Source organism: Adiantum capillus-veneris, chromosome 16 (assembly GCF_014529385.1).
Source record: "Adiantum capillus-veneris isolate H3 chromosome 16, ASM1452938v2, whole genome shotgun sequence".
Classification (NCBI taxonomy): Eukaryota; Viridiplantae; Streptophyta; class Polypodiopsida; order Polypodiales; family Pteridaceae; genus Adiantum; species Adiantum capillus-veneris.
Window position 1 is genome coordinate 84,424,042 of NC_140946.1, and position 24,599 is coordinate 84,448,640.

The 24,599-nt window shown below is 45.0% G+C and overlaps 1 protein-coding gene across 4 annotated transcripts in view; it reads right to left on the bottom strand.

Annotated features, from left to right (window-relative positions):
* Positions 1-2,911: 2,911 nt before the first annotated feature.
* LOC147439376 (U-box domain-containing protein 52-like) overlaps positions 2,912-24,599 on the bottom strand; it is a 56,411-nt gene continuing 34,723 nt past the window's right edge. Inside the window, exons 2-8 of one of the 4 annotated variants that reach the window (XR_015184580.1) lie at positions 14,673-14,791; positions 14,456-14,577; positions 12,987-13,168; positions 5,869-7,118; positions 4,766-5,527; positions 3,929-4,059; positions 2,912-3,262 (exon numbers count right to left, since the gene is read on the bottom strand). Coding sequence is in view for 3 of the 4 variants with exons in the window: in XM_086485211.1 (XP_086341337.1) it covers positions 3,173-3,262; positions 3,929-4,087; positions 4,766-5,527; positions 5,869-7,118; positions 12,987-13,168; positions 14,456-14,577; positions 14,673-14,791 (2,684 nt within the window). In the remaining variant the exon portion in view is untranslated. Of the gene's footprint in view, positions 3,263-3,884; positions 4,088-4,765; positions 5,528-5,868; positions 7,119-12,986; positions 13,169-14,455; positions 14,578-14,672; positions 14,792-24,599 lie in introns of those variants that run through there. The other 3 variants (XM_086485211.1, XM_086485212.1, XM_086485213.1) reach the window with 3 other exon arrangements.

Consider the following 24,599-nt stretch of genomic DNA (forward strand, 5'->3'; position numbering starts at 1 on the left):
AATGAAATGTTATATTAACGTCTTCAAAAGGCCAAAGTGACCTATGAGACCAGAACTGATACAATCCTGGTGGATCTGATACAAAGAACTGAGAGAGAGAGAGAGAGAGAGAGAGAGAGAGAAATGAAATGTTATATTAACGTTTTCAAAAGGCCAAAATGACCTATGAGACCAAACTGATACAATCCTAGTAGATCTGATACAAAGTCTGTGTGAAACAGTAAAAGTGTGTACAAAATAACAATAAAGAAATAAAATCGGTGGGTAAGTATCTAGGGAGGTGTCAAAGATCAAAGGCTCACATGGGTCGATGCTCAATATCCTCCACAGAGAGGGTCTGCACAAGATGGCTCCTGCCATCCTGTGTCTCCCCAAGATATAAGTCTGATCTGCAGTTGCAGTCTCTTTCGCCTGGAAGACATCCTGGGTCTCTTGAGAGAGAGAGAGAGAGAGAGAGAGAGAGAGAAATGAAATGAAATGAAATGTTATATTAACGTCTTCAAAAGGCCAAAATGACCTATGAGACCAAAAAGTTACAATTGGTAAATCTGATACCATGTCTGAGTACGGAAATTACAGAGTTACAAAGAACTAAATCTAAAACACTAAGGAGAAAGGAAATAGGGAGGGGGGGGGGGGGGGGGGGGGGGGGGGGGGGGGGGGGGGGGGGGGGTTTGTGGGTTCAGATGAAATCTCTCATCGGTCGCTGTCAAATCTCTTCGGCCTCCTCCATGGTCAGTACTCTGGTTGGACGTCTTGCATGTCGAGTTAGAGTGATCTGTATCTTTTGTTGCAGCCTTCGTCCGTAGCGGGAGGACCCCCGAGGTCGTGGACGTCTGGATCTGCCAAGCTCCGTGGCTCGATCAAGCAGTGTACCTCTAGTATGGGTAGGCTCTGAGATTTGCTGTAATGACTGCTCCGTTGGCTCTTCTCTGGCTGGTGAAAAGAAATCTGTGATTCGTCTCTGAGACTGTCTTTCCTCTGATGTCCTTAGCAAGCTCTCCCTAAGTCTGCGCAGCTCTAGCAGGAACAATCCGAGACACCTCTGATCCTTGTATCTCATGACTCTAGAAAAAGGTCCAAACCCTCCTCTGAACAGGCAGTGGAACCGGCCGCGTATCTCATAGTATGCCGGGCAGTGACATGTGTAGTGCAATTCTGTCTCTGGCTCTAAGTTGCATAGGTGACATATCCTAGCTCCTGCCGACACCCCTCGAAAACGGCTAGTCTTGATTTGGAGCTGATGTGAGGATGTGCGTATCTGTTCAATAGCGCATCTTATCCCATGCGATAAGTGTGTCCATGTATGCAGGCCTAGTCACAAAGCCGTCCTCCGTGAGTTGGAGAAGATGCTCTCTGTAGAAGGCCATCTTCGTGCCTAGCTCCTGTGTCGGCTGTATCCATGTGTTCCTGGTATTTAGCTGAATCAGATCCTGACGTACGAGTCTGGTGATCTCTGTCCGTGTGAGGGACAGGAGGGTGCATCCAGGGAGTATTGAAGCGGAGGTAATCTATCCATGTTGAGACCATGCGACTGAAACCATGTTGTCATTTGTCCATACCAACATGCTGTATCGTCTTGTAGAGCTAGTTGTCGAGATGACTCGAGGGCAAGCCGAGCATATCTGTCCCTGGGGAGATCCCATAGACCGTGCATAAAGGAAACTGATCTCGTCAATGCCTCCACCACGAGGAGGGGGGGGGGGGGGGGGGGGGGGGGGGGGGGCGGCTAGCTCGGCTGGGATAATCTCATGTGGTACTGAGGCCTTAGCCCGAATCATCTGAGCGATCATGGAGACCAGAGGCCTCTCCATACATCTCCATCCGTTTGTGTTGCTAGATCTCCCCTGGTGGTCTACTCAGGGTCCCCATACCTGAACTCCATAGAGCATAGCTGGAGTCACTAGAGTGACAAAAAGCCAAAGCTTTGTTCGCGGTTCCTGAAACTGAACCTGCGAACACATCCTCTCCAGTCCTCCCAAAGCTGCATATGGTCTCGTCAGTCTAGTCTCTGATGCTCTCCTTAGTGACAACACCGGTCCAACGAAGACTAACCCAAGATAAGTATATGCATCTATGTACTCCACAGTCTCCTGGCCATACATAAATGTGGGTGCCGACCTCCTGACTCATTGTGGTGTGGTGTTGAACACCATAACCTTGGTTTTCCCCATATTGACAGACAATCCACTGTCACGAGCAAGTGTATGTAGAGCATCCAAATGACATTGCATCCCCTATGGAGAGTCAAAAATCAGCACAATATCATCAGCATATAGTAACAGCGGAATCCATGTCCCTGCTAGCTAAGCCCCCCTGTCCCCCTGACGCTCTACATAGTCCGAAAACTCATCCACATACATCCCAAAAAGAGTCGGGGATAGGGGGCATCCCTGCTTTACTCCAATAGTGGAGAGGACCATGTCAGACATTCCCTCAGTGGTGCGTACCCGCCCCATCACTGTCTTGTATAGAGCCAGAATCCCCCAAATCAGCTCTGTAGGCACACCCATGTCCTGTAATCTACGTATAAGCCTGGCTCTCCGCACTGTGTCGAAGGCTTTGCGGAAATCCACAAAGCTACAATAGATCCTCTTGCCATGGTGTCTACCCTCCTCAATAATAGCTCTGAGAGAGAGAGAGAGAGAGAGAGAGATGAAATGTTATATTTACGTCTTCAAAAGGCCAAAATGACCTATGAGACCACTCTATTACAAAATTGTGAATCTGATACCATGTCTGGGTACAAAAAGACTAGAACAAAGAGAGAGATGAAATGAAGTGAAATGTTATATTAACATCCAAAAGACCTATGAGACCAAAGAGTTACATCATGGTGAATCTGATACAATGTCTGAGAGAGGATAAGGTTTTAAACACTCAAGCTTTAAACGTTGGAGACAAGGAGATGAAAACAAGTGCTTCGATTTAATAAGGGTTTTTGTGGAAAATTTGTTGCGTGAAGTATTCATAAATGGCCTGACGAACATGATACTTTACAAACTGCATTTGCCCTGTATTTTTTCCTGATGTACAAGTAAATATGAACAAAGAATGTGTCAAGTAGCGAAAAATGTGCTTGGTGAGCAAAAGCCCTCCAAGAATGGCGGACTTGATTGTGGAATTGGCAATAATGTGGTAAATCGACTGATCTGTATGTATACGTTGGATTCTAGAAGCTCTGTAATATCTTTTCCCCTCTTTTAATCCTAGCAGTTATTCCCTCTTTATCAAGCTTTCCATTACCAAAGGTCATGATAACCTGTTCAATCATAAAAGATTATACCATTAGGGTAGGCAGTCAATGATCCGACAAAGTTAGACCTAATTTCTCAAAAACCTACCTCAATGTTTTCCATATATAAATATCAATCACAAAGATACGATGAGGCGGATAGTCACGGTAGCCTACATGAGACGATGAGAAAGTGTGTGTGGCAGCAGCCCTTAATTTAGAAGCTGCAACACCCTTCCAAGGGGGTTTTACTCTTCTAGAGAAGGGTTAGGAAAATGCTATTCTTCAAAAGAATTATGAGAATTTTGAAAAACAAGTTGTATGCCCTCCCAATGTGTGTGAAAAGAAAAGGGGAGTTTTTTTAAAGGCCTTCAAAATGAGTAGTCACCCTTCTATTTTGAGGTCTGTGTGGCAGTACTGTGGGCCCCAAGATAATAAGATGCTGAGAGTGTGTGCAATCCCCCTAATTTATGTCTCTTTTAAAGAGTCCATCAAAAGAAGAAAAAACATTGACTTTGCCATGTGGCCCTATTCCACAAGCTTTATCCAATGGTCCACAATTGCTGCCAAGAGTCCCTCTACTAAGACCTTATGTAGATCAATCAGACCACTTTTTGAAAACAAGATAACAAAAGACTTATCAACCTACTTGGCAAATGGAGTCTGCTGCCAACTCAATTCTTGCTTCCAAACCTGAATCTTGGACTCAAGAGAACAATCCTTTGTGAGCTGTTTGTGATCCAATTTCAAATTTGTCATTGGCGATATGTCGTGCTGGGCTAGCCACTCTCTAATGGCAACAAATTCGTACGTGAATCCATCAGCTGCAATGTGAGGATTTTTCATTATTTCCTGAAGAGATGAAACTTGCTAGCATTAGATAAACAAATGTCACACTGAATGACGTGCCATATTGAAGCAAGAGTGCTACAGAGCCTGGTCATGAAACTCTGTACACATGGGCCAAAAAAACTTCGACCACAAAACCCAAAAGATGTGTACAGAAGTCATCTCGATCTAGATTGGTATTGGAGGATGCAAACATTATGCTTTTTCTTTCAGCTGGACCTGAATGAAGGCTCAGTATCTCATGAAGCTAATGTGTTTGTGGTATAATCATTTCAAGAAACTGTGCAAGCACTCCTTTGAACCATAAACACATTCCAAACGTTCTTGGCAGGGCACTCATGTCCACACATGCTTGTGTGTGGCTCCGTTAACCTTTACCTCCAAGCTGTGTGTGCACACTCACACCAAGTGTGTGTGTGTGTGTGTGTGTGTGTGTGTGTGTGTGTGTGTGTGTGTGTGTGTGTGTGTGTGTGCGTGCGTGCGCGCGCGCGCACTTGCGCGCGTTACAAAGGGAGTGTATACATATGCGTGCACTCAAGTTCCTCTTTTCTTGTAGGCCTGTGTCTATCCAATGCAGTTTGCGATGTTGTCTGTGTGCTTGCTTATTTGCATGTCTGTGTGAGAACTTCTTAGACTTACTTTGTGGTTGGATAGAACTAGAGTCTAGAACACGTGGCATACCTGAGATAGTGGACAAAAATAGGAACTTCGGATTACACCATGCTGAAACCCATCAAATGATGTGATTGCAACTGCATTATGAGCCATCTCACAGATTTTCCTAAGAACAGCCAGAACATGAGTCTCCAAATTTGGCCGATCTCTTCGTCTTGGCTCTGCACAAAGAAGACCCAGTTTTGCAAGTTCTTCAGCCTCTGGAAGGGGCCACTCTCCTGCCAGAGGGTCAAGAACTTCATGAATCCTGTGCTCTTCAATAGCTGCTTCCACCAAATTTACCACACCAACTGGTTGTCTGCCTGTCAATATCTGGAGAATGACGATGCCTAGAGCAAATACGTCAGAATGAGGGCCAAAAGATCCTGTTCGTAGATACTCCGGGTCCATGTAGGCAAATGTACCAGCAGGCATTGTCTCTCTATAGACAGTATGGTCATAGGTCAAATCTTTAGGAATCCATCTTGCAAGACCAGCATCACTTAGCTTGCTCACAAAACTCCCATCAAGCAGAATGTTTCCAGGTTTAAGATCACGATGGACAATAGGGTTGGGTGCAAGATTATGGAGAAAAACTAAAGCAATGGCGACTTCAAAGCAGATTCTGAATCGAACATACCAAGGGAGAGGAGGCATCCCATTTTTGCAGTTCAAACGATCCTCAAGGCTGCCATTTTCCATATACTCATATACAATGCAGGCTCGTTCTTGACAGGCTCCAAGAAGCTCTACTATATGTGGGTGGCGAATATGACTCAGAACCTCCACCTGCAGAACAGAAGCGATGAAGAGAAGTTACCTCCACCTTCAGAACAGAAGCGATGAAGAAGTTGTATAATGGTGGCATGGTTAACCTTAGGCATACAAGAATATACCTAGATGAATCCACATAAGCCCAGAGTCACGGTAGACTCACGGTAGTCATCCACAAGACAATACCACCATCAGCTCCATCATGCATAGTATTGACTAAATACTAAACATCCCTACTAGCGTCGTCAGAGCCCTATAGTGGGTGTAGAACTAGGTGCTAATATATGCTCCCACACACACACGCACCTATCCACGTATTATTTGTGTTGACATATATGAAAGATCATAATATATACCTCATGCTGAAACTGCTGTCGGCCATCTTTCCCTGCTTGGCGAAGCACCTTGATAGCAACAGTCACATCATTCAGTACACCCTTGTACACGCCACCATAACCACCTTCTCCCAGCTTCCCATCCTCGCAAAAATTGTTTGTGGCCGATTCAAGCTCTTCAAAGCCATATTCAATATATTCCCTTTGTGTTTTCCTCAGAAATTGCATCAAATCTTTCTTTGATTTCCAAGATCTCCTTTCAGCAAGTTTTCGCAATTCAACTTCCCTCACAAGTTCCCTCTTTAAATCTTCTACCTTGGTTAGTGCCTCTCTGCAGCTGCTTCTATCTATCGCTGCTTGCTGCTTTGCCATATCAACCTCTGCTCTCAAAGACACTGCTTCTGCTTTAGCCACAGAAAGTGCTGTGACCAGTTCGTTGCATTTTTCCCTTTCCTCGATCACAGCTTGAAGAGATTTCTCCTCACTCAGTTTCAAAGCCACCTTAAGAGTAACGCATAAGTCATCTCTCACCTCTTTAATCAATGTAGCCTTTAACATTTCTAAATCATAATAATTTGTTATCCCATTTTTAGACTTAGGCAAATCCTCGTGATCAGCTAAGTCATTTAGCAGGTTCCCCTCATGGACAATAGAAGCATTACAAACAGGGGTAGGGGTCGTTTCAAGATATAATGATGCTTCTGAGTGTGGATGATGCTGTTCAACACAGAGTTTCGCAAAGGGGCATGAAAGTTCCTTACCACTTAGAAGCCTAGAATTATTGATTTTTGTTGAGCCTGAACCTTCACTCAAAACTCCCTCAGCACTATGCAACACACTCCAAGCTAGGTTCTTACTCGAGTCTGAAGCTTGTTGAGCTCCTTGAAAATTCCAAGATACATCTAACTCTTCAGGCTTCAACTGTTGCTCGTTTAAAAGTGTTGTGTCCATTGCTTGTGAGCTGAAAGGCTTGCTTCGACAGTGTGCAGCAGTTGGTGAGTCACCCAGACCTGAACTAGAAAGCATTATTGAATCTCGGGATGCTGAACAAAGTTCTCTCAGTGCCAGCCTTTGATCCGAATCATTCGAAAGGGAGTGACTGGACTCAACTTCTTCTGTGCAAAATTCTTTATGCCCAGTGTTTAACTTGAGACCACTCTCTGTGCACAGAGTCCAGTATGGTAAGCTACAATCTGTTCTTGCCGATGACATCAAGTAACCCAAGCTATTCTCTGACCCTATACTATGTGATCCAGCCTCAGATAATGTATCTGCTAAAGAAGGGGCAGATCTCTCTTTTCTTTTTTGCACAAACAAATCTCTCTCTCTCTCTCTCTCTCTCTCTCTCTCTCTCTCTCTCTCTCTCTCTCTCTCTTTTGCACAAACAAACCCCAGGTCGCGCAGGGGACGACGCACAGCATAGGTGAGGCCAGGGCAACTCAAGCGAACAGTTAGGCTGCGCGCACCTGCACCTGGACTGGTCCCGGGTGAGCTAGAGGAGGTAGCGCACCTGCCTTGGGCAGCGAGGGCGAACGGGAGAGCAATACGCAGGTGGCCTGGAGGCACACGCAGTCAGCTCCTCTCTCTCTATCGCCTAAGGCTGTCTATCGTGAGCTTCATTGCGTAAGGCTGCCTATCGCCTATCACCTAAGGCTGCCATCGCGAGCTGTTGAGTTAGCCTATCGCCTAAGGCTGCCTATCGCGAGTTATTGAGTTAGCCTATCGCCTAAGACTGCCCATCTCTCTATCGCCTAAGGCTGCCGGTTGCTGCTCCTCCACGCGTGAGAAATTCCCCAAAAGGCGCGTCAGTTGCCAGAGTTTGGTTCACGCGCGCGTCAGTTGCTGCTGCTCCACGCGCGCGTCAGTTGCTGATCCTTCACACGTGCGTCAACCTGAAGAGTCTTAATACGATCTCCATTCTCCATCAGCTTGTAGCAGGGGTCGCCACATTTGCGGGTCGGGTTCGATGGATCCGCCTACCGAAGGGGAAGGGCCGGGTGTAGATAGCTACACCACCCCAAAAAAAACAACAGCTACATTTAAGCGGAGAAACAGAGATACTGTACTATCACCAGGATCATTACGAGTGGGGAAAACGTCCAAGATACATGATGAACTAATGATGGAGAAGGTCCAAGTGATGCTCAAATCAGGGCTAAACTACCTGAGAGATGACATCAGGAAGGAAATGCACGCGAGCGCTGAGAGCTACAGGAACTCCATGTCTGGAGACATGATGAGAGAACTAAGGAGAGAGATCCGGGGGATACAGAATGAGGAGATTCAGAGCTTGAAAACGGAATTACGAAACCTAATCAAGGCCGAAGTAAATGTAACAGAATGCGTTATGCAAAAGAAACTCGATGAGGCAGTAGCAAGTTTTGAAGCATGGAGAACAAATATGGAAAAACACATGGGGGAAAAGGATGCAATAATCGAGGAGCTAAAAGGAGAACTTGCGGCTTGCAAATCTGCAACTAAGGAGAAGGGAGACGACCAACCTTCGGTGCTGAAGGAGCTCGAGGACATAAAGGATCAGATGAAAACTCTACGGGAAGGAGATGAACAAAAATCGAAAACGGCATCTTCATGGGCGGAACGTCTTGTGAAGACACAAGAAAAGGTTGATGAAGCAGAGAAATGGATTGAGGATGCGAAGAAAGGGAAGGCCCAGATGCTCGAGACCACACCTACTTCTACCATTATTAATATGACCATTGAGGAAGAGCAGAAAAGGAAGACTCGGGCTCTGTATGTGCGGGTCACAGGAGTCAAAGACAGAGAATGTAGATAAAGTAGTGAAGGAACTGCTACAACGCATGGGCATCACAGAGCCTACTCACACAAGTGCATGGAGAGTGGGCAAGAAAGGAATCGATGAGAAGGGAAACGTAAAGGATAGGGCACTTATTCTCCCATTCCCGAATATAGAAATAAGGAAAGAATTTCTACAGGAACTCCACTACTACAGATTATCAGGAAAGATGAGCAAGCAAGGTATATGTGGGTGAGAATGAGAGCCGAGATAGGTAGATTTCTATACATCACTATATGCTACTTCCCTTCGAGTACCTCAGTCTACTCCTCACCTAAAGGACAATCCCCTTTCTCCATATTGAATAATGATATATGGGAGTTCTCTAGAGATGGAGACATCGTTCTCTTAGGAAACTTTAATGCCAGAACGGCCAACTCTCAAGCAGTGCTCAGAGAAGTGGATTTATCACAGAGAGGGCTTACTAGAAACTCACAGGATAAAGAACACACTGAATATGGGAGACATCTCATGGAGAGAAGTGATACACATCTCTGGAAGTGATACACATCTATGGAAGTATGTATACACTTCCCTATTCCAAGGATCGATGATATTCTCGACAAACTATAGGGATCCTCTTGTTCTAGCAGAATATATTTGAAGAGTGGATATCATCATATCCGAATTGCTCTGGGGAATGTCTACAAGACAGCTTTCCGGACAACCTTTGGTTTGTACAAATATTTGGTTATTCCTTTTGGACTAATGAATGCTCCAGCAACATTCAATCGGATGATGGATAGAATTTTCACAGAGTATTGATCTTTTATGGGCATTTTCTTTGACAACATTATAGTTTTCTCCCACAATGAAGCAGAGCACAGACATCATCTGCTACAAGTCTTTCAAGCATTGCAAAAGCATAGATTGGTTATCAACGCAAGAAAAGTGAATTTTTCTTGCCCGAGATACATTTCTTGGGGCACATCGTCTCAGCAGAAGAAGTACAGATGGACCCGGCCAAAATTGAGACTATTCGCGATTAGCTTGACTTAAAGAATGTTCATGAAGTTCGAAGCTTTTTGGGCTTGTGCTCTTATTACCGGCGGCTCATTCGAAAATTTGCAGAGATAGCCTCTCCTTTACATTTACTGACTCAGAAAGGAGTCCCTTTCACGTGGGGACCGACAGAGATTAAGGACAGTCATTGACAGATTTAGCAAGCAAGCTCACTTTATTCCGGTAAAGAAGACGGTCAAGTCTGATCATTAGGTGAGACTATTCATTTCATAGATTTTCAGGTTACATGGCATGCCTGAGTTGATAGTCTCAGACAGAGATACCCGATTCACGAGTTTGTTTTGGGGGGGCAATCTGGGAGAACATTGGCACACGGTTGCAGTTCTCATCCTCATGCCACCCACAGACAGATGGGCAATCTAAAATAGGCAATTCAGTGGTTTTGGATTTATTGAAATCTTACATTTTTGATCAAAAGAATCATTGGGAAAAGTACTTGCCTTTGGTGGAATTTGCCTAAAACAACACAATTCACTCTTCGACGGGGGAGGCACCATTTGAGGTAATCGAAGGTGCTGAGAAGGTTTCTCCCTTTCTAAGCACCAAAGACAAAAATTTTGAAGCCGATGAGTACACGAGGGATTTGGACATTGCTTTTGCAAAGGTTCGAGAGACTCTAGAGAAGTCTCAAGCACGGCATAAGAAGGCAACAAATAAACATAGACGCGACTTGAAGTTGAAGGAAGATGATTGGGTCCTCTTACGCTTTGAGAAGGCACGCCTAAGGAAACGAAAGGGAAAGGAGCAGCTTTTTCCAATGGCCCTTTCCAAATTCAAGAAAAGATAAATAATGTATCCTTCAAACTAAAGTTGCCAAACACTTGGAAGATTCACAATGCTTTTCATGTGAGTCTCTTGAAACCTTTTAAGGGTGAGGTGCCAGTTGACAGGGAGCCTCGTGAGAAACCTCAAGTGAAAGAGAGCGAGGAGATACTCGTTCCAGAACAAATACTCGCTCACAAAGAAAGGAAAGTGAAAGGTGAAGTGATTCGGCGGTTCTTAGTGAAATTCAAGAACTACCCGACATTGGATGCGAAGTGCATGGAGGAGGAGGACCTAGCAGATACTCCTCAGATATTGGAACTTTACCTTGAGGCTTTCAGTTTAGCTGCATCTATTCTGAAAGATCCCGCAGATCAACAGGGTTGACTCTGGTGCAGACGGGAAAGCAGAAGAGGGGAATTACTCCGCTCCTTTGTCACAGATTACCTAGATGGAATAAAGTCACTGATTTTCCTTTGGATTTCAAGGATAACGATGTGCTGACAATATTTTGTTGTATGACTTTATGAATAAGGAAATTGGAAATGGGAGTTTCCGAAGTTGAATCTGATTGATATGTACTCTCTTATGTGATTTTGGACAACGATTAAAAATAAGGGAGAAAGTTCTACGTCCCCAGACATTCAGATGGGCACTTGCGCTATGTCGGAGAATGTGAACTGACCTTGCATGTGAATGCACCCTTAGTTGAAGGGAGGTTAAGAAGGCGATTAAGAAGTCCTATAAATAGGACTGAGATCTCATTTGTAAGACATCTTGTGTGATCACCACACTGACTCTAGGCCCTTGGCAACTCTACCCACACCCCCTTGGAGTGGGCTTGGTGGTATGGGACACCAATAAAGGCTAGCCCGAGTTGCAGGCATGTAGGCTCACCGGTGAGCCCATATTGGCTCTATATGTGCGCTCTCTATGCTTATCTTCGTGTGAGTATGGCTTGTGTCATGTCATGCTTGCAAGATGGATCCGGCCAGGGACTAACAAGCAACATTTCCATCATTGACTTCATCAAAGCCTCCATTGAGTTGCGTGTCGAGCATGGTGGCGAGAAACGGTCCTCTTGGTGTAGGGACTTCTCCTCCACCTTCAATCTCATCACCTTCATGCAAAGTATCCATTCAACTTTTGGTGATGACCATGCATTGAGTACTCGCGTACTTGGGTTCTTAGGGTACTTGGGGTACCTAGGTTCTTGGGGTACTTGGGGTTCTTGGTACTGGATCCTTGGTACTCCTTGCAATCTTGCTTAAGAATTCCTTTCTCTTATCCAAGCTCAACTCCTTCCTACGGCCCTTGGCGGCTTTGCGTTCACACCAAGGTTGCTTTGTCTTGCCGCAATGTGCAAGGTCCGCTCTTGATGAGTGGAAAAGAGGAACAAGGGGAGGCTGGACAGGCCCTTCTTTTCTGAGTTACCTGCCACTCTTCAAAAGCACAAATCAGAGAGATTGACACACCCAAGTGGTCTTGGGTTAAGCGTAATCTCAAGCAAGCAAATATAAAAATAAAAATTTATGTGGCTCTTTATGGCTTGATGGCCCCTAAGACTAGCAATGAAGACGGGAGCATGCCCGATGTGCGATATCTGTAGGCAACAGGTATTAGTCTGGAGCAAGGACACAAAACTTCTTTGGTTCTTTGGGGTCTTCTCTTGAGTGATGATACCGAACACTTCCAAAGAGCTCTGATACCAATGTAATGTGCAACGGAAGTAAATTGTGGTGAATAACTCAAGATGAGTGTTTAGTGCATACTGAAGATTCCTTTTATTTCATGAGAAAGGTGCAATAGACTAGACAGAGAATAGAAAGAGATACTTTGAATGAAGGTTATGTGAGTGCTAGAGAGAGAAAGAAGACTAACACCTGATGGAAGCCCTCTCCGAACGCCCCCCCTCTTGCTTTAGATTGCACAAATGCTAATACATTGATCCTAGATGTTGAGATGCTGATGGGATCTTGCGGTAGATGCTTGGATCTAAGGGCTGGAAATGCAAAACGCTAGGGTACTCGGCTTGGATCTACAACTTTGACGAGGCTAATGGCTGATCTGTTATGGCCGATGACGAGGGTGCTAATGATGATGAGGTAAATGGGCTGAAATCTGAAAACCGGGAGAGAGGGGGCCTCTACCCAGGTAGCAGAGGTGTTATTCAGTATCGTTTCTTCTTGTATTTACATGTATAACATTTTTCTTTGAAATGCTATAGTCAGCTCAATTTTGGGTACCCATCACATATTTCCAATCTGTTTAAACTTTATTTTGCTCTTTGTCACAAACACAACAGACAAATTTTCACTTCGGTCTTGTCTTTGTTTGTACTATCAAAGGTGTAAGTCTATTTTCTTACTTCTCTTCACCTTCTCGTCCTACTGTATTGGACAAACGAAAGAAGAAAGACCTACATCCTATAGTGGCAGGAATGAAAATATGCTCTCTATGTTTATAGTGATCTTCATCATATAAAGTTAGAAATTACAACTACACTGAATAATGGTGAAGAGGGGACAACAACACTTGCCTTTTGTGCCATATAAAGAGACACTGCCATTGGTGCTTGGAAAAGAAGAGCTACCAATAGATTGCAATGAATGGTCTGCATCCTTTACAGATGAAAGCCTTCCATTGCGTACCACCATTACAGCACAAAATCCTGGGACATTCTGAGCTACAATCGCTGCAGTTTTTGAGCCCTTTAGAAGTCTGAAGTTTCAAACATCAGAAAGTTAGTCCTGCAAAAATCCGATCCTGAATTGTACATCTGGGGTATCAAAAATAAAGTAAATGTGTAGCTACATCTTAAAATACTTGATCTTACAGCCTGTTATCTAATCTATCCCAGGCAGAATTGACAAAGATGGAATTACATGTTTCACCTATTCAAACAAACATTTAAAGTAAGACATGGTTGAGCTACCACAAGGAGGTATGGTTGTTTCAGGCCTCAAATGGACAGCCACCCCACTATTAGGATATGCCAGAAAGCAACAAAGCATATGGATCCCCCCCCCCCCCCCCCCAAAAAAAAAAAAAAAGAGGGGAGAGGGGACGGGTTAGGTTAGGGAGATTATATTGCAGTCTGGCAGGGGGAAGACGGTAGTTCCCTGAGCAGCTCATTAGACCTATACCCAAAACTCCACACAGTGGCCAGCAGATAAAAGTTTTTCTTCCTGGCTGCAATGTCAAAAATGTTGAAGAGCTTGACGACACTGAACATGTATCCATGATAATACGGTGTAGAGGGGAGAATAAGTGCACTGGACAGCCCTTACACTATAACAATCCTCATCTCCCCGCCCCCACGCCGGTAAGTGGTCAATCCTAGGACCAAGCAATTGTCATCTTTCCAGTTCCATCCTCCAAAACAATGCCACTTGGCCCTTCCTCCCCAGCAGCATTGTGAAAGTTGCTCCAGAGTGAGATACAAACGAGCTTTAGGCAATCACTTATCAACCCATCCACAGCAGTCAATCCTGTGTGCCAATCAATCTTCTAAGAGCTCATGGTGAACATGTCTGGCTATTCTAAGGTAGCTCATAAGCCCTGTTCAGTTGACTCTCAAACAGATCACACTTCTGAAGACATATGCACAGATTCTGACTTTCCATCTGCTTTTATTGGCTGTCCACACCTGCCTGAGCAGCCCTATTCCTTGTTTTGAGAGAGACCTTTCAACTTATGGTCATTCAAGTAGATATGTTACAGTCTTTTATATTCTAAAGCCATCAATTGGTTTACGAAGTGACTTAATCTGTTTGTGTGCAAAAGACTAGAAAGGCATCCATAACTGCCTTTGTAGCGTCATGTGCACAAATAACGTTACCAAGCAAAACTCTCTACAAAAATTAAAAGTCACACCCCCCTTGTAGCATTTTGCAATAAAACTTAGAGCAAATGTAAACACAACCCTGTCATTGTGCACTGCAACTGATAGCAAGAGTAAACATAGCAATGACAAGACATAAGAGGTGAGAAGTCCAATGCCAGTACCTTTTTAGCTTGCTTTTTGATGAGGATCCAACAACAAGCTTTGAAATGCCAAGCTTAGAGACTTGCTCCACAACTGCCTGTTGAATAGAAGAACTTTCCACGCAATTCACTTTCAGGTCCACCTGGAAAGCACCAGAATCACATACCTTGGTTGAGTTTCCACACAAAGCATTAAAAAGGAAATGTACTAGATATATACATTCTGGCTCCCTTCCACCTTTTTTTTCTCGCATATCCTTTGATACTTCTGAAGCAACTTCTCAGTCACACGAAGTTGTTGCTGTTTGGCTTGTCTACGGCATTCTTCATTTGCTTGATTATATGGGAGATAGCCCACTACACCAAACAAGAAACAAAAATCCATCAGATTACTAGGCAAACTCGTCTCCCAGAACTCCACATACGTCAAAGTAAAGTTAGCTTTGATAAAAATGGACTTCAAGTTATAATTTTAAAAAAATACATCGTGTATGCGTGCAATTCACACAAGTGCTCATGGGATAAGTGAAGCAATTTGGAGATGGAATAACAAAATGGGAATCAAGACAAAACATCCATCACTAGTGAGAAAGTAAACATAAAGGCACATATTCATCATTAACAAGCACAATTCATATGTCTTGCACTGTCCGTGATCCTCGTTTTCAGACAGATTCATCACTAGTGGGTATGCTTGGCTCTCTCATTAGACTCTATTTGGCTCTCCAATTAGTGTTTCCTACTCTCATGAGAGGACTCATCTCCTCAGGGCCTTAATTGTACTTTGTATTGTACATTGTTTCATACTCATCCCTTGGCAGATTCTATGGAAACTACAATTGTGCATCTCTACAAGGCTCCTACGACTAGATTGCCGACTACTTGAGTTCATGCATCAGGAAATATGGATGCTTTTAACCCCACTTCTTCTCTTACATTCCTATGCAACTTTACTTAATCCAGTTTCTCAATGTTTCAAGCATTCTACCTCACACTCTCTATTAAATTATAGAGATAGCCATTAAAATATGAAAGATTAACATCTTCGTTGCAACAATCACTTAACATATACAGAAGTCACCACAAAGTACCGTCAGCTCAATACCCCCAAAAATGCCACACACACAATCAATTGAATCTATTCACAATCCTTGTTGATGTGTTGGCAAGAGATTGAGTGGCTCTCCCCTATGCAACAAGCGCTACATCAAACTCCAACCACTGGCCAACACACTTTTTTTTTTGTAAATCTGCTTTGATTAATTTACAAGTGGGAAACCTCAAAGCGAGGAAAACCCACGAAAAGAAAGGGATACAAAAGACAGAGCACTATGAGGCTCCGAAGGCTAGAAACAGTCAAAGTAAATCCTATAGGCATCAAGAGTGATGTCTCCAGCTTCATAGGCAAAAATGCAACGCTTGACCAAGAGATAATTTGAAATAGGGAAAGGGGTCAACAAAGGTGCCCTGGAACATTAAGGAGTTCCTATGGTGCCAGATGGCCCACATAATCCAAAATCTGACCCAAGTGAAGAAGACCGCAAACTGAGATTGTGGTGACCGAAGCACCCCAAAAAGGTTTGTGAAAAGAGCCGGAAGGAAAACGTAGTCAAAGGGCAGTCGACACTTGCCGAATGAAGGCTCTGGAGTGACGACAAGACCACAGTAAGTGTGACACGGACTCCTTAGCTTCAAGGCATCTGAGGCAGCGGGAAGGCGCAATATGTCGAGCATGCAACACACTGCCAACAGGTAGAGCTCCCACCAAGCACCGCCACAAGAAAACACGTTCCTTCAAAGGCAGATGACTCTGCCAAATGCGAGACAATGCGTGTTGCCACCACAAGGATGACTCGGAAAGTGACCACAGCTGATTACCCCGATGCACAATCCATACATCAGGCTGAAGAATGACAGACACTGGCAGCTAAGATGCAGTCCAATCTAGTAGTAGCCAGATTCCAGTCAGAGAAGCGAGAGTCTTCATCCAAAGGAGGAATGGGCGAATAAGCACCAAGCATGTTTTGAATCTCCCGCCAGAGAGGAGAATAGTGAAGGCCCAACCGAAAGCGGGAGACGGCATCAGCGAAAGAAATAACATAACCTGAGTCATCAACCACCTAATGCACCTGACAGATTCCTTTTTGGGAAAGAAAATACGCTTGGCGAGGAGACCGTTGAACCAAAGTTGAAGCAAAAACCCTGCTCCAATGCAGACTCTCCAAGCGAAGAGAGTTACCCCCAGAGGATTGTCTACCATCCCAAGCCAAGTGCGAAGTGACAACCTTCCAATCAACAATCAGAGAAGACGTAAAGGGACATCCAAGAATGTGTCCTTCAAGCTTCCCAAAAGCAACATCCCAATAAGTCAGTTGCCAATGACCAAAAGAAGGGGTGACAATGTGCGCACATAAATGTGTAACCATGAGAGCCCAGGGTTGCTGCTGCTCCACCAAAACTGGCAACAGCATAGCTTTCCGAGCCAGAAAATGACGTCCCAGGTCCAAAATATTTAACCCTCCAAGCCGCTTGGGAGAACACAACTTATCCAGAGATAGAAGCCGAATTCCCTTCTTGGTAGACGAGGTCCGCCAAAAATGTTCTAAAATATTGGACATGAGAGACTGCAAGCGCAACCGAGGCCAGGATAACAAAGGCAAGTAAAACTGCACATAAGCCACAAGGATGCATTGGACAATCCTGAGACGCACATGAAGTGGCCACGTGGACAATGTCTAATAATTTAACTTGGAATGTAGACGTTGGAGCACCCAATCCGTTTTCTTCTTAGCCGATACATTCCAACCCAGAACCCAAATGGCGAACTAGAACATGGGGAGGAACAATCTCCCCGGGCCACAATATCTTATGCCAGTCACACTCTTTCAGAGGCAATAGCTTGGATTTGCAAAAGTTAACTTTGAGACATGCTGCCAATCCAAACAAGTGAAGAGTATGCATAATCTGTTGTACATCATCATAGTTATTACGAGGCATGAACAAAGAGTCATCCGCATAAGCCTGACCAGCAAACTGTCGGCCGGAAGGTGAAGTAAGGCCATGTAGCCTACCAATGGAGGTCAAGCAATCCAAATACATAAACAAGGGATGAGTAGCGATCGCAGAGGGCAGCCCTGCCGTACCGACCGTCCCAAAGGCCAAGATTCTGTGAGAGAACCATCCAACAAGCCTGCAGAAGTACTGTTTGCATACAAAAAAAGCACGACACGGGATAGCCTAGGTCCAAAGCCCAAATGTTGCATGGTATCCGCAATGTAATCCCAATGAACAGTATCAAATGCCTTTTCAATGCCAACCTGCATGACTAATACATCCTGTCAAGTATATTTTGCATATTCTATACCAATAATGACATTTGCGAGGTTATCAATAATTTGACGGCACGGAATGAAGCCGTATTGAGATTGATGCAAGCCTTCATGCAGAAAGCATTTGAGTCGGTTAGCAAGCATTTTTGCCATTAATTTATATACGACAGGCATAAGTGTAATAGGCCGCCAATGTGAAAATTCTTCACACAATGCATGCTTAGGGATCAGCTTGAGCAAACCTTCTTTCCAAGAGGAGGGTAATTCCTGTTGTTCCCAAGCTGTATTCATCATGAATAATAGAGGCAACTTCAAATAATCCCAAAAAGACAAGAAGAATTCCACAGAGAGACCATCCCAACCAGGAGCTCTCCATCGACCTAAATCAAGCAAGCTGGCATACAATTCCGACTCAGTGAAAACAGCTTCCAAGTCTTGAGCCTGCCGCAACGAGAGAATGGAAGTGACATGCGATAGAAACATGTGACGCGCTTGGCGAGCTTCCCTCGTGGGAGAAGAAGGGGCCGCAAAAATCTTGCCGTAATGAGAACACAGGGCTAGTGCCAGCTCTCGAAAAGTGGAGGTCCACTCCCCTGATGGTAATTTAACTCTCCGTATAGCTTGAGACTACCTCGAGTGATGCAAATGCTGAAAGAATCGTTTAGAAGCACATCCTTTATCTGCAAAAGCCAGTTGACGAGCACGAGTCTGCCATTTGGCCAATTTCCTCTCATTATTGTGCCTTAATATTGCACGAGCAGCAAACAATTCAGTCATTTGAGCATCAGCAAGAGAAGAATGATTAGCCAAGTGCATTAAGCGGCTACAAGCATCCTTTGCTTGGTTAACCTGTACCCTTAATTGCGACAAATAATCCCTGTCATAATCCTGGATAATTGATTGAACATGCATAACAAAACAAAACCATGCTATGTCCATATCAACATACATCTGGGAGAGCAAAGGCGGGATGATATTCACAATCATAGTGCGTAAAGGCTCATGCTTGAGATAAGCATTATTGACATGCAAAAGTCTTTTCTTGGGTAGGCGATCATTGACATCAAAAGAGCCAAAACGAAGTTTCAAGCATACGGAAAATGATCCGAGAGACACATAGCATAATCAATCCTCATCTCGCATACAAAGTCATCATATTGTTGCATGTAAAAAAGATACCAGCGATCCAACCGAGCACGATACATGGATTGAGCATTATGCTGAAAAGTAAAGCCTGGATCTGTCGCATGCAAAAAGGGCCGCAAATCAAGCCCATTACAGGTCGACATAAATTGGTCCCAAGATTGTCTTTCCATATGAAGCATGTGAGAATGGCTAGTAGTATTATCCGCAAGGTTTGGTGCATTATTAAAGTCCCCGCAGAGAAAGGCATTGGAACGCCAACAGTGAGAAGAGATAGCACTCCACAATCGTGCTCTATCTGCAGAAGCTGTGTATGCATATAATCCTCCAAATTCGATAACTTCTCCATTAATAATACATTGGATGACCATCATCTCCCAACCGGGTCATTAAAGACCAAGGTCGGAAAGAGTTCATGTCGAACAAGCATAAGCACTCCAGAATAGCCGGCTGATCCTGCATAAGCTATCCAGTAGCCCACAGAGTAAGAATTCTGTCCTGTAAATTGGTGTTGGTTATGCTCTTGAAGAACCACAATGTCTGCTTTACATGTATGTACATAGTGCCAGGTAAGCCGCCACTTGTCGTGATCGCATAACCCACGCACATTATAGGAGATGCAATTCAAAGAACTATGCATTCTATATGGTATATACAGTGGACGAGGAAACAGGGAAAGAAAGGGGGGAATAAAACTCAAGTACCAATGCCCATCGACACATCCTCCCCAGCTGAAGGTGCCTGAGAAGATGGGTCAATACATGGACCTGGATAATTGAAAGGAAATGCACCTTGCGATGAAGAAGCTTCTCCAGTAACAACCTCCTTGTAAGAACGAACAACTTTGTCCCAAGCTTCAGCCAAAGAAGTGTTGTCATTACAAGGGAGTTTTTTTTGAGCAACATTCTTCAAAGGAGGCACATAATGCCGGAACACGAGGTGTAGCAGCTTTGACAGGTTTCTTGGACACCACCCAAGTTTGAGAGGTCAAAACCTGTTCTTTTCCCTTGTCTTTAATATTTGGAGAAGCAGAAAGTGCAGACAATTGTACTTGTTTCCCCTTGCCTTTAACCACCCCAGCCGAGGGGGAGGAGGTTGAAACTCCTTTAGTTTGAACCTCACTAGAAGGTTTCGGAAGCGAGCGAGGTTGAGGAGCAGGGACAGCTAAAGGAGGTGGTTGCAAATTTGGTTCCGGACATTCAGACTGCATATGACCAAATTTACCACATCGGAAGCAAGAATTTGCAAACTTGCCCCATTTAAGCTTAAATGGGCACTTTCCAACCATTGTATCCCTAGAATCGATCGAAATACCTGTTGGTGTGGGGATATCCGTGTCCCACAAAATACAAAAACGGTTTGTATTTGCTTCCAGCTTAGGAGGACAAATGACTTTGCCTAACTGAGCAGCCAACAAAGGAAGAAAATGACGCCAAGTGCGAGGAAAGTCAACCACCTCAACCCAGACGGGACACTTGTGACGAATGAGACTCTAATAGTCCTTGGTAAGAGCCCAGGGCAGCACATGAGTCATCTGCGTATTGAAGAATAGAGGAGACATTTCAAGCAGAGCATCCCGAGCATCCATGTCAGCCAGCAAGACTTCGTAGAACCCTCGCGCACCAAAGTAAACCCCTCGGACTGCTTGGCGTTTGAGTAGGAAATCAATCCATTGGCCTACATCCTGAGCAGTAGGCATTCTACCCGGGAAAAAAGGAATCACCGCGTTAAGGGCATATTGAGCAACAGGATCCATGAGCTCCTGTATAGGGATGCACACTTCCATGACAGGAGCGGATCCTTCCCAGGCTTGACATGCATCCTCGAAGTCCTCATGCAAACATTCTTTGATAAGACTCAAAGCATCCATCTCCGAAGTTTCCATGGCTTTCCGACGCTTATATATACACAGATCCATGGAATCCATGTGAAGCTCTCACACACACACACTCTTCTTCTTCTTTTTTTGGGAGTTTTTGATATATGACTGCTATATACACATACAGACACACATACCGACTAGCTGTACAAAAACACACACCCCTCTCTCACACACAAGACGACGAAAGGACCGCGTGCAGGGGAAATCAAACTTCCACCCCCGACGCGCTATGAAGCGCCTGCACAGGGTAGATGTTGTGCAGAACAGGGTCGCGCGATAGACAAGGCCGAAGGATTCACCACACCCCAAATCCCCCGCAAACGTACACACACACACAGTCGACATAGACCATTCACACACACACACACACACACACACACACACCCACACATACAAGCGTGCTGTCACCAGGAGGTGTATTTTTCCTGTTGCCTTCCGTAAATAAGTATTAGATATATTTATTTTATTTTTACTTGTTTGTCCCGGAACCCTTGAAAAGGTGCAAGTGGACATTGCATGGCCAGTGTGAAACGGCTGCAGCCAAATGGGTATCTCACATCGGGGATCTAGGTCAGTCAGACAGGGACTACCCGGGCCAGTTAGCACTTAATTCTGATAAGTATGGAAGCTCGTGTGCGCCAAACTGGAATTTGGGCCACTCGTCAAGTCACTGCAACTTTATAAGTTGAAAGGGGCCAGTAAATTAACCCACATTGTAGATGTTGGTCAAATGGTAGTCTTCAATGATGGTCAGGAGACCGTTAGGGACGCCATGGAAGCATCTCCTAAAATTTAGGGAACTGCTATTTTTGACCGGAAAATGTGTTCGCGTCATTAGCTCTAGAATGACAAGGGGAACATTTTATTGCTCTGCTGCCAAGTCAACTGAGGCACCAGTTGAGATATTTTTAGCCGGGAAAGCCCAAACTCGGAAACTGAGCGACGTGTCAGCCTGTGAGCGATTCTGCCACTCTGGGAGGCAAAAACGAGCTGCATATCAACAAAGGGGGCGCCATTTTCAGCCTCATGTGGATTGTAGCAGGTACAGAAGCTATGGAATGCTTACCTTGCCCTCTATGCACAGTATGGTGACGGGAGTGATGCCCCGCACGCTACATACTGCTCTCTTTCTCCCTTACGTACAGTATGTTATGCCCCACTAGTGGGCTTCTCATTTGACCTATGTACAGTTCTGGGGGTTTATGCGCGTTTGCCAAGGCAAGAGCCTTCTGAACAGGAACCGCATTAGCTAATTGCTAATCCCCCACAGGTACGCACAGTTCCATCACGAAAGATTGCGAGTTTGGAGAGTTTTCTCGCGTGAAAACTCGTCCAATTCAAAGGGGAACTGTCCCATTGCGTGAGGGAGCTCTTGGGACACACGTAGGCGTGTTCGCTCCGCTAAAAACGATCCGAAACAGGGAATTACAGCCTGCTGTGTTTTTCTGCAGGTTTAGGGTTTCGCACCTAAACTGCAAGGGAACATCGGGGGAGACTCGTGAGAGCCTTGGGATGCGTGTACAGGCTTTTGGGCACCCGGCAGTGAAAAACAGAGAATTACAGCCCGCTGAATTTCTGTGACAGCTCACCAGAAAGCTTCCAGATATCGAGGGAAACCGTCCTAGACAGGTGCTTTTGACCTACAGGGGTTTCTGCGCTGTTATGCTGCCGAAATCCGGTCAGAAACCTGCGTTTTCTGCCCTCGCCAGGTTTGGACAGCTTTGTGAAAGCTTGTGCTAAGTGGTCAGATCGTGTACCTTAATTTGAATAAAGAAATACCGAAAGGGGCGCCAGTCTTTGGGGCCTACAGGGTGTCGATCTCGTGTGCACAGTGACATTCTAGTCGTTGGACGCAACTGTGTTCTCTTCCCTTCTCAGTGCTCTGTGTAAAGTTAACTGGTAGTTGAAATAGTACCGCCCTCTACGTTGTATAGGACGGTTATACGTGCACACTATCTTCAATGGCAACCCGAAGGTCTCACACACACCCACACACACACACACACCCCAAAAACAGAACGCCAGGCTGTACAAAGAATTAAGGCTGACTGCGCTGAGGGCTTATCGCTGCAAGGAGACTGTGCAGGCAGTTCGCGTAGGTCGCCCAAAGCTAAGGGATTGCGCGCTAGGGTTTGCTGTCGCTGCAGAGTCGCGCACTAGGGTTTGCTGTCGCAGGCCAGAGTGGTGCGCAGAGATGAACAGCACGCAGGTGCAGAATTCGTCCTAAAAACACACACACACACACACGCACGCACGCACACCCACCCACCCACCCAACAGCGCTTTCTTGATCGCAGTTTCGACTTACGTTTAAGCAACTGTTGTAGTGAATGACGAGTTCTACTGGCCAACACACACACACACAAAGCGTAAAAAACGATGACGTGGCAGCCTGTACGGAATTCCGGATTTCGCGCTGACATGCTGACGTTGCAGCTGTATGGATTTCCGCAAAACACGCAAGCAGCTTTTGGCGCTAGTGCTTTTGGGACCAGATGCTTTTAAGTTTATAGCTTTTCATGTAACTCCTTTTCAAGGCCAAGGGCCTTTAATATATGCTGAGGGCTCATTCTCTTGCACGCTTCAATACGAAGGTGCTGAGGGTGGAGTACCAGCATTGTACTAAGTTCAAGCAATATAAAGAAATACAGAAAGGGACGCCAAGGTTTGGGGCTAGTGCTCTCTTGGGGTGGAATTCCACCACTCCTCGTCTCGTGTCATGCATTTCTTTCTATTCAGTTGTTATTTGAAGTGCTTAAAGTTGTTCAGTCTGTTCTTTTCCGTTGGCATGTGGTGCCCGTCTCATGACACATTCTATTACTTTAAAAACTCCCAGAACGCCTAAATGTTGTGCCTATTCTAAGAGCAAGTACATCACTGTTTGCATAGCAAACCCTTAGGCATCAAACGGAAAACTGTAAAACGAGATACAACTAGGCACATGGCCAAACGGAAAAACTGAAGTCCAGGGTAAAAAGCCTCTCCTAAAGAGAGTAAAAAATGCCCTAGCAAGGTAAGTGAAGAGAGGATGGCAGTAGCCTCTGAAAAACATGCACTCCGACCAAAGCCCATTCAGCAACTGCAAATCAAAAACCGGAGCCACCAAAAGCCACTAGCATTGACGATGACAATGGGTAGCTACGAGAAGCTCGGTGTCGGAGCGGGCAAATGCCCGCCAACTGGTAAAATCTGATAGCAAAAGGTAATGGAGGAGCAGAAGGGAGAGAGCAGTTGGTGACGAAGGTGAGGGTGGAGGCAACTGACATCACCAAGATACTTCAGCAGGAGGGTAACAAAGCACTGGCACCGGAGCCGACAAGGAGCTTTCATCCAGAAGAGCGAGCAGTCCACTTGCTGCAAGTGGCTCCTGAAAAACATAGCTGAAGAGGGAACTCCATGGAGACAGTGCAAGAGGCTTTGAAAACTACATCCAAGTGAAAACCGTCCGAAGAATCCTGGGAGAGCGAGGAGAGAGAAAAGCAGCTTTCTAACCACCAACCAAGCCACAACGGCAACCGAAGCCAAAACAACAAAACCCCAACCAAAAGAGGATGAAAACAAAAAACAAAAGCAACAAAAAGGAGAAAACAAGAACAAGAAACTCGAAGGACATGCTTCCACGCACACACTCGCACTCACTCACTCACACATGCACTTGAAAGCAAGCCCTCAAGAAAGCAACATAACACTCTCTCTCTCTCTCTCTCTCTCTCTCTCTCTCTCTCTCTCTCTCTCTCTCTCTCTCTCTCAAACAAAGATAAAATAAAAAACAACCAAGAAACAAGGAAAGAAAAGAACAATCAAAGGAGCA